The sequence below is a fragment of the Eimeria maxima genome, genomic scaffold (assembly GCF_000499605.1).
Source record: "Eimeria maxima Weybridge genomic scaffold, Emw_scaff72, whole genome shotgun sequence".
Taxonomy (NCBI): domain Eukaryota; phylum Apicomplexa; class Conoidasida; order Eucoccidiorida; family Eimeriidae; genus Eimeria; species Eimeria maxima.
Genome location: NW_013566715.1, coordinates 59410 through 68844, shown reverse-complemented (window position 1 = coordinate 68844; position 9435 = coordinate 59410). Strand labels below are relative to the sequence as shown.

Genomic DNA, 9435 nt, shown 5'->3' with positions numbered 1-9435 from the left:
AACATTTCGACTTTTAATATACTTGTTATTCTAAAGGCTGTCGCCTCCAGCCCCAAACCTGTAAGGCACGAGCATATGGCCCCCTCTCCCTCGGCCCTTCCATCGGGGCCCCGACAGCGGCCCCATTGGAGCAGGGCCCCCACAAGAAGAGACCCCGTTTCAGCATCGAGATGCATATTGAATTTGTTGGGTTTAGACAACTTTTGCGGACAGAACAAGGGCTGATCTGTTCCCGTGCATTCGTCGTTTCCCAGGGCTTGATGTTGGCCTGTGCAGCGGGCGACTAAGCAATGCATCTGAGGGCAAAGAGTTAACCCGCCAGAGCATGAGACTCTACAGCAGCAGCAGAAACAACAACTACAAAGCCGGCAGCAAGGGTTTCAGCGTTAGCAGCAACCACCACATCCGCCGTGCAGAAGCACGCAGCAGCAAAGTTTAAGGAGGGGAGAAGAAGGCGCCGTTAGCAATGGATGCCGAAAAGCCGTTTGCAAAAGAATGTGAGGAGTACGCGGAGGCCCAGGGCCTCAGGGACATGATGCAGTCTTTCCTGAAGTTGCTGCTGCAGCACCAACCAGACGACCCGTTGCAGTTCCTCATAGACCACTTAAAGCAGCAGCAATTCCTCGAGGCCCAAGAACTACAGAAAGACACTCATCGGGTGGAAGATGAAGACAAAGAGCAGCAGCACGCGTCTCAAACGCAGCAGCAGCAGCTGGGACCCCCGCTGCGCCTGGTCATGCTGGGTTTGCCTGGAAGCGAGAGGCACGAGGTGTCTGCCAGCCTGGCTGAGCGGTGGGGCCTCCCCTTGGTGTCCTCTGGGGCCCTTTTGCGCGCTCATGCAGATAAGTACCCCCGTGGCGAAGCTGCACGGGCCCTCAACTCCAGGACCTTGGGTAGGGATCAGCCCTGGGGAGGGAGAGGAAAGTCAAACTAATAGCTCTAGAACTGGAGTTACATGAACTAAAATACCAAACACCGTTAGGCTCTGAAGGCTGCGTGTATGGGACCTGGGAAAAGGAGCAGACGACCTTCCTGAGCTACACGACAAGACAGCTTTGGCGAATGGAGGCAGTTATTTCGCGCGGGGTGTACATAAAGGCAGGAAAAGCGAGGATGTGGAGGAGAGAAAACAATTTTCTTGCTTGCAACTGCTGCGTGTGTATGGGCAGCAAGAGACGAGCTCGTGGTGGAGTTGGTGTCTACCCAGCTGCAGCAGCTGCAACAGCAGCAGTGCGGGGGCTGGATCCTCGATGGATTTCCGCGTACGCGAGCGCAGGCCGTGGCTCTGCTCGATATGCGCCTGTCGCCCGACCGCTGCTGTTTGCTGCTACCAGGGGAAGTCCACGCGCGGTCGGCGGTGCGTGCAGCAGCCGCAGCAGCAGCAACAGCAGCAGCCGCAGCAGCCGCAGCAGCGGAAGCACGCCCAACAGCAGGCCGCTCCGGGCCCTTCTTTCGCACAAGCACAACTCAAGCCTCCGAGAGGCGCAGTCGTCTGTTGGTTACAAAAGAGGCAGATGCCTTCCTTCGTCAGCTGTACAGGCAAGGAGGCAACGCCAACAGCCCTGAAGCCCCTGACATCCGCAAAACCCAAACCCTAAACTCTAAACCTCTAATGTTGCACCGTCGCATCATCTGAAATATCCTACTCCTGTGAAATCGTCAGGCACACCGAGGGGGTACTCGAAGTTTTGGGGCCCCTTGCAGAGACGGTCCCAGCTGAAGAAGGCGCAGAGCGCCTTATCGAGACTTTAGAGGTGCGGTTTAGGGTTTGCAACGGGGGACTAGAGTCACCCTGGGAGATGGGTATTTGCCAACCTGGAGTACTGAGTTCTGCTCCCCCACAAGGAGTAAAATCCCATAAAAACACAGAATCAGGAGCAGCTGCAGCGGCGCTAATAGCAACACCAGTAGCAGAAACGGCAGCAGCAGCAGAAACCGACGGATCCATGTAGATGCGAGCCCCTTGTGCTGTCTGCACAGGCGAGGTGCGGCCTCGACGGAGGTTCGAAGCTGCGTCTGCGACCTCCCAAACTTTGCGTAAGTTTCTCCTGTCTGCTTGAGTCTTTACATGATCGTAGCCCATGCTGTGCTGCTACGGGTTTAAAGAGAGAAGCTCGGTTGGGGGTTTAGCATTGAGACGCTGCCACAGACCGCACAGGGGGACGAAGCTGCTCTGGTGTCAGTGGAGACCCATGCTAAAGCTGAGGCTCTGCATGCGTTTCGTGTGCGGGCACTTGGGGCTTGGGGCTTCTCTGTGCATGCGGGCGGCCTGTTGTACAGATCATCGGGTCATCTGCTAGCGGCAAGTCCACGCAGAGTGGTCTGCTCAACCGCCACTTCGGGGTCGTACATGTTGACATCCGCGAACTTCTGCTGCAGAAAGTGAGGTTCATTACTGATTTTTCTTTACACCTCGAGGCCGGGCTGTCTGCTTGCATGCATGCATGCAATTGCCTGCAGCGCCTCCCGGACTTACCGCGACTCAACGCCGGGTGAACGCATAACGAGGGATTACAGGATGCGTAAACCTATCATCTGCATACTTTTTGATGTGCACATATCCACATACGTGCGTATTTACATTTATCTGCCTTTCCTGTGCTCTAGTATAAACATCTGTACAACACATGCAAACTGCTTTGATGAGCGGATACGGTTGGGAGTGACATTCGCTTTATTCTTTTTCCAGCAACAAAAGCTGCTGCTGCTCAGGCACACGAAGACGCTGACTGTAAGGCGGCGCTCCTGGAGCTCGAGGCAGGAGTTGAGAGCTGTAAGTCCCAGTTTAGGTTTTCGGGTGTTAGCATTAAGGTTTAGGGTTTCCGGGTTTTGGTTTAAGGCTTAGGGTGTAAGGCCTAGGGTTTAAGGCGTCAGTTTTGAAATTTCACGTAAAGGGCACCATGCTTAAAGCTTCGGTTTTAAGGTTTCAACTTTGAGGCTTAAGGGTTAATGTTAAACGTTTCAGTGTTCAGTATTCACATTTCAAGTGTCTAGCCTCATTTTGCAGGTTTTCTGTTGCAGGTTTCAGTAACTTAATTCCATGTTTCATGCATCATGCACCCCGTGTTAGGCTTGAGGCTCCAGCTCACACCGTTCACGTTTCAGCCTTCCGCTTTTCGTGTATTGGTTTCTGTTGCACGTGCAGCATTCGAGGAGTTGCTCATAGAGCTGGTGGCGCAGCGCCTCGCCTCAGCAGACTGCGCACGCCGCGGTTGGGTCTTAGACGGGGTTCCGCAAACGGCACGCCAGGCGCTGCTGCTGCGGCAGCATAAAATTACTCCCGACTGTATTCTGTTGCTGGAGGCCCCTGAGGTCAGCCTTCGTAGATCTAGCCATCTCACCTATGCATGCGCCATGGGTTCAACTGCTTACTGCTTAGCTGGAGCTAGCCCTGTCACAACACTGCAGCACCCGGTAGAGCTCGAACCTCATGGCTAACTCTTGCTAGTCACGAAGCAGACGCATGACTGCTGCTGCTACCTACCGTTGACGCATACACTGAGGTCCCCAACGGTTTGTGCTGGGAAGCTGCTTGCAACTCCATTTCTGTTTACAATGTTGTGCCTGGATGTAGACACGGTTACTGATCGAGCTGCATTGGTTTGCGTTTTCTTCGTTTCCTTGCCACTCTTTCTACTTCTGCTGCTGCTTTAATGCTGCGGATAGCCGCTGTCTGGCATTTGTTTGCAGGGCACTTTGGTTGAAAGAGTCAAGAAACGCAAAGCAGACAGAGGCAGCGTGAGATTCTGCTTTCGTTCTGCTGTTACACTTGCTCTTCGCTGCTGCTGCTGTTGCTACTCAGCCGCAGCGCCACATCAGCAGCAGCAGGCGCTGCGGTTGCGCACTGGCAAGAAGAAACATGAAAGCAGCGGGCATTTGCTGATGTTTGTAGAAATCCCCTGGAGCAGCTCCCGATGAGCAGGCGGAGAAGAGCCAACAGCACAAAGACGCAGCTAGGCTAGTGGAGCTGCGGTGAGCAACCCCATTGAAGCAGCAGCTGCAACAGCAGCTGCTGTTGCATCTACAGAAGCATCAGCAGAAATAGCAACCTCAGCAGTTTCCCCCATTAGGGTCACACCCCGTGGGAGCGGACAAGCAGCAGAGCAGCAGGGGCACCAACATGGGCTGCAGAAACAGCCGCCACAGCAGGAGCAATAGCAGTTACATTGTATGCAGCAGCTGCTATATGATTTCTGCAGCACAGCACAACTGGAGCGATGGCTGCCGGAAATCCGAGAGGCCTTTGCAGGGAAGCTAACAACCGTCTGGTGAGGAGTGCGCACGCATCAGCGCATGCAAATCACATTGGGCAAGGTGGCTATATGATGGCTGGCTAGTTGGCTGCCGAGCTAGCTGGAGGAGTTCGGCTTGGGATGTGGCTGCTGCAGCTCTGACGACGCAGTCTCAGTAGAGGCAGTCAACAGACGCATATTGGAATTTGTTGCGAAGTAAACCCTCGAAGTGTTCACTCGCTACGCCCGACCCTAAAACCTAAGCCCTAAGCCCTAGCAGCACACAGTGTTAGGTTGGAAGTGGCTGTTCAACCTTGAGACGTCACTAAAGCATTAGACACTCCACAAATCCCAGACACGAATCCCTAAACTTCAATGGCCTTAACGCCTACCCATCAAACATTAAATCCCCGAACCCTCTAGCCTTTTGGAGTAGAATATAAGGTGACCCGTTTCATATTTTGCATATTTTGCATGCATACTTTCTGTTGCTGGAGTTCAGCCTAAACATTCTAAACCCTTTAGCGCTCTTTAAAACCCTGAGCCCTAAACCTTTGCATTTGGCATTCCCATGGAGATACTGCCCTCTACAGGACGGCAAACCCTAACGCGATCTCCTGCAGCTGTAATCCGTTTGAACACTGGCGAAACAAAATTCCGAATTAAAAGGCTTTTCCTGCCTTGTCTTCATCTTTCTGTCCGTTCTGCTTCTGCGCCTGCAGCCACCGCATGCCACCAAGGAGGCCCAACTGACTCAAAGGAATGCCGTAGCTGCTGCTGGTGCTGCTGCTACTGCTGCTACTGCTGCTGCACTTGCTGCAGATGGTGTCGTTTGGTGCCTTGGCAACAGCGCACAGCGTAAGCAGCAGCAACAAGTACTCGACCGGTTTATAAAAACCCCGTCTATTTTCTTTTATTAAACTTTCTAGTACCTGAAGCCGTCTAATGCATATTTGTGCATTCCCTGTTAAGAGAGGAGGAGCTACATGTCTTGAATGCAGCAAAAAGTTTTGCGCTGGGAGAAAGAAATACAAAAAGTAAAGCGACCCCTTACTGCACGCACTCGACAAGAAGTGGGAAAAAGACACTTCTGACCACCTTCAGGTGCCCATATACCAGAAAATGAAAGAGCTTTAGAATTTAGGCAGTGGTGGCAAACACAGACGTGCATGCATTATTATATAAATACAAACACATGTTTGTTTGCAGGTGTCTGCCTATGTGTATTACATATATAATGTACTATATATAATATCTATACTCATATCTATAGGGGGGTGCCCATACATACATACACTAACCGCCCATGGATACAGTATATAGGAGAGAAATAGAGGCTGAAATAGAGCATTAAGCAGGTGTATGCATGCAAAAAAAGAGCAAGAAATATATTTTGTTTCTCGCATGCGCCTTTCTTCTCCTAGTGTTTCTCTTAGCTGCCTTGAAGACAGTCTAAGCAGGTAGAGGGTTCATAACTGCTATATTCTATTGAAGTAATAAATAATAGATATATATTTAACATTAAATGCAAACCCTAAACCATAGATCTAAAAGTATGAAACGAATAAGAATGACTGGCCAAACGCCAGTGGGGCCCCAGTGGAGGACAGGAGGCCCTATAGGGGGCCCCCCCGCGTACCCTTGAAGGGGACAGCCACAAAAAGGGACAAAGAAATTCTGTTTATGATTTTTATGAATATTTAACAATGTGCATATTTGTAGAGAAAAAATTCCACCCCGCTGAAATGGAAACACTAAACCCTAAACCCTAAACCCTAGCACTCGACTGGGTGCTAGAGGACTGGCCAACAACCTAATGACTCTTCTCTTTCTGAGGTAGCACTGATCCTGTAGCTGCATTATTCTAAACGCAAAATCCTCTAAACCATAAACCCTAAGCCCCAGACTCCTGCTGGATGTCCTTCTAAACCCGAAACCCTAAAACCCTTGGGGCCTCTCGGGCGCAAGACGAGGCATATAACAAGGGTTTAACTAATGTAAATAATGAGAGTGCTGCTAAAAATTAGTTTCCTCCTGCTGTTTCTTCCCGTTGTCTTCTTAGACGCGTTCCAGCTGTACGTACACCGTAACAAACCCTGCTCGTTCCTGAGCAGCAGCAGCGGACAGGGCAGCTCACGCAGCAACAGGACAACAGCAAACAGGAGCCACCCATATTCCGCCCAAGTGCGCCATCTAGCAGCATCAGCAGATGGGGGAGCAGCAGGAGCAGCAGCGAATGCAGGGAAAGCAGCAGCAGCTGAAGGAACATTAGCAGCAGTAGGACCAGCAGCACCTGCACCAGCAGCACAGCTGGATACAGCTCTAATAAAGAAGCTGAGGCAGCTAACTTCAGCAGGATATGGGGCTTGCATACGGGCACTGCAGCACAGTGGTGGGGATGTACCTAAGGCAGTACAGTGGCTGCGGCAGCAGGGGGCAGCAGACGTAGCGGCGGCAGCAGCAGCTGCTGCTGATGCTACTGGCACGAACAGCAATGATAACGTCAAAGAAGGAATCATTGGGACATTCCGTTTAGAAGCAGCCCCAGCAGCAGCAGCAACGGGTGCAGTAGCAGCAACAGCAGTAGCTGGTGTGGAGAGGGTTGCTGCTGTGCATGTTACCTGCAGCAGCGACTTTGTCAGCCACAGTGACGTCTTCTGTGCAGCAGCAAGACGGGCTGCTGCTGCTGCATGCAGCTCTCCCGAGTTTGCTGCTGCTGCTTCAGCAGCAGCAGCAAGAGGGAGGTTACCTCAAGAGCAAGCGCAGCTGCTGCAGCAGCTCTTGGCGCTGCCTGTCCTCACATCAGAATCGGCAGCAGGCACACCAGCAGCAGCGGCGGACGCAGCCACAACAGACGCAGAAGCAGTAAAAGCAGCAGCAACAGAAACAGTAGGGACAGACTTGGCCTATACATCACGATTAGTGGGGGAGAAAGTACAGCTAAAAGGGTTTGCTGTAAGAGAGGCATTAAGGGGATCGGGGATCGTCTCCTCCTACAGCCACCAACCTGCTGCTGCTGATGCTGCTGCTCTTGTTGTCCTGCTGCACCTTTCCTACAAGCTGCAGCAGCAGCAAGAGCAGCAGCAAGAGCAGCAGCAACAAGAGTTCGAGAAGCAGATAAGGAACTTGGGGAGGCAGATTTGTCTTCACATTGCAGCATCTAGGCCACTCGCAGTAGTGAGCTGAAAATCCTAAACCCCAAACCCTAGCCCTAAACACTAACTCTAAACACGAATTGAAGGCCCTATCCTTAAGCACATGCCTTAAAGGGTAACCCTAAACACTAGCCTTAGACCTTAGCTATAAACCTTGATCACAAGCCCTTGTTTTAGACAACTACAACCTCATCTTTTGCTCTAAGGGTTTAGGATTTAGGGTTTAGGGTAGCCCTACTAAACCTATATCTAAACACCAGCCAGGGCCAAACCCTAACTCGAAGCCTTAGCCCTAAGCCCTTATGCTTAGCCCTTCACTTTAGGTTTAGGTCTTAGAGGTGGAGACTCGCTAATCAGCCACACCCTGTTTTAGGGCTTAACGGTTACGGTTTTGGCTGTCTGTGGACTCCAGAGAGTTGAGGATCTTCCCCCTGATATGGTAGCGCAAGAGCGCCAGTATGTCCTCAGCAGCATGAACAGCAGCAGCAACAGCAGCAAGAACAAGGACATGCCAGAGGCTTTAAAGCAGAAAATCGTGGAGGGCAAAATGGGTAAATGGTATCAGGAGACAGTCCTCTTAAAACAGGTGAGGGTTCTAGCCCTAAAAACCTAAACCGTAGCCCAAACCCTAGCGTTAAACCCTATCCCTAGCTGTAAACCCTAAACCGGAGTATTTCTACAAAAGCCCCTCACCGCTAGTCCCAAACACCAAGCACTAAACCCTAAACCCTATTCCTGGACAGTGGAGTCTGCCTTAGCGATCTACACAAATTCAGGGGAGCACTGCAGGCCTGTTGCTCAAGGGTTTACGGTTTAGGGTTTGGGCGCATGCATGCAGCCGTGGGCTTTGGATGACAGCAAACGATCAACAGAGAAGGTCCTGCAGGAGGCAGAGCGGCTCTTAAAGGCAAAAATAAATATTGAGGGTTTTGATTTGCTCGAGGTGAAGCCGCATTCCTAGCAGACGCAAGCTGAATAAAACCTAAACACTTAACCCTAAACCTACTTCTTTGGATCCCCGCGGAAGGCCAGTAAAGTTTAGGGTTTAGAGTTTCGCAAAGACAGCGCATTAGGGTTTGCGCTGTTACAGGAGGTAAGGGGATTTGCCTCTCTTTCTTTTTTTAAAACAAACAAAACCACGGAAGAGGATGTGCGGCATTTAATGCAGCAGAATTCCTCCTTTCTCTGCTGTATAGACAGCTACTGCAGGGCACGTATGCTGCTGCTGCGGTGTACATACACTACACTCAGGTGCTTGCCTGCCTGTACACCGCACGAGGGACCGCTGCATGCGGACCAAACCTATGCTAAGGTCTTTTGTATCCACCGCAGACAGTAAAGCCTAAACCGTAGGACCAGCATGGAGGTTCAATGGAAGACGGCTGTTATACGCAGAGGCTGCCCCCTGTGTGCAGCAAGTGTAGGTATAGGGATATAATGACAAAAGGCCAGTTAGTAAGAATATGTAAATAAAAACAAAGCGAGAAGATTAAATCAATTGGAAAGTTAATTACACTAAACGATTACACCAGATGTATAAGCTGAACACAGGTTCCTCTGGGCCCTGAATCTGCGGGGTAATGACTAAAATTGCTGAAATAAGGGGTAAATATTCTAGTTTTGTTTTAAATTCAATGAAATTAAAGTAATTTATTCAATTAAAATATTTAATCTGCATAAGTACAGAGAACCTCGAGACTGCATCGGGGTCGTTGACGGTACTGAGACTGCATACAGGACCACAGCAGAGGTTCACTGCTTGACCGCTGGTCGTTTATCGCCCAGTTTAATGCAAAATTTGAAGAAAAAGGGAAATAAAAAATTAAATAGAGTAAATAGAATCAAAATATAACCTATAAACCATTTATTGTGCTGTATTATACAGGAGGGAGTGCTGGGATTCAGCAGCAGCAGCCGGTCCGCGGCACGTTGCCTTCATTCCTTTTATCTTCTGTTCAACAAATACAAATCAACATGCAAAAACAAATACAAATACACATTTTAATGTAACATATGTTTATTTCAAGGTTCCGTCGAGGTCCTGGGGC

At 50.5% G+C, this 9435-nt stretch overlaps 2 protein-coding genes across 2 annotated transcripts; both read left to right on the top strand.

Moving 5' to 3' along the window:
- Positions 1-466: 466 nt before the first annotated feature.
- EMWEY_00010660 (elongation factor ts, putative) lies at positions 467-3438 on the top strand (the record flags this gene model as incomplete). Its single annotated transcript, XM_013482712.1, has 7 exons — positions 467-893; positions 1170-1350; positions 1664-1754; positions 1981-2037; positions 2281-2382; positions 2737-2773; positions 3146-3438. The coding sequence occupies 7 exons, from the start codon at positions 467-469 to the stop codon at positions 3436-3438; spliced, it is 1188 nt and encodes a 395-aa protein (XP_013338166.1).
- A 2798-nt stretch (positions 3439-6236) lies between these two features.
- EMWEY_00010650 (hypothetical protein) lies at positions 6237-8348 on the top strand (the record flags this gene model as incomplete). Its single annotated transcript, XM_013482711.1, has 3 exons — positions 6237-7409; positions 7800-7973; positions 8226-8348. 3 exons carry the CDS (start codon positions 6237-6239, stop codon positions 8346-8348), a joined length of 1470 nt encoding a protein of 489 aa, XP_013338165.1.
- Between the last annotated feature and the right edge of the window lie 1087 nt (positions 8349-9435).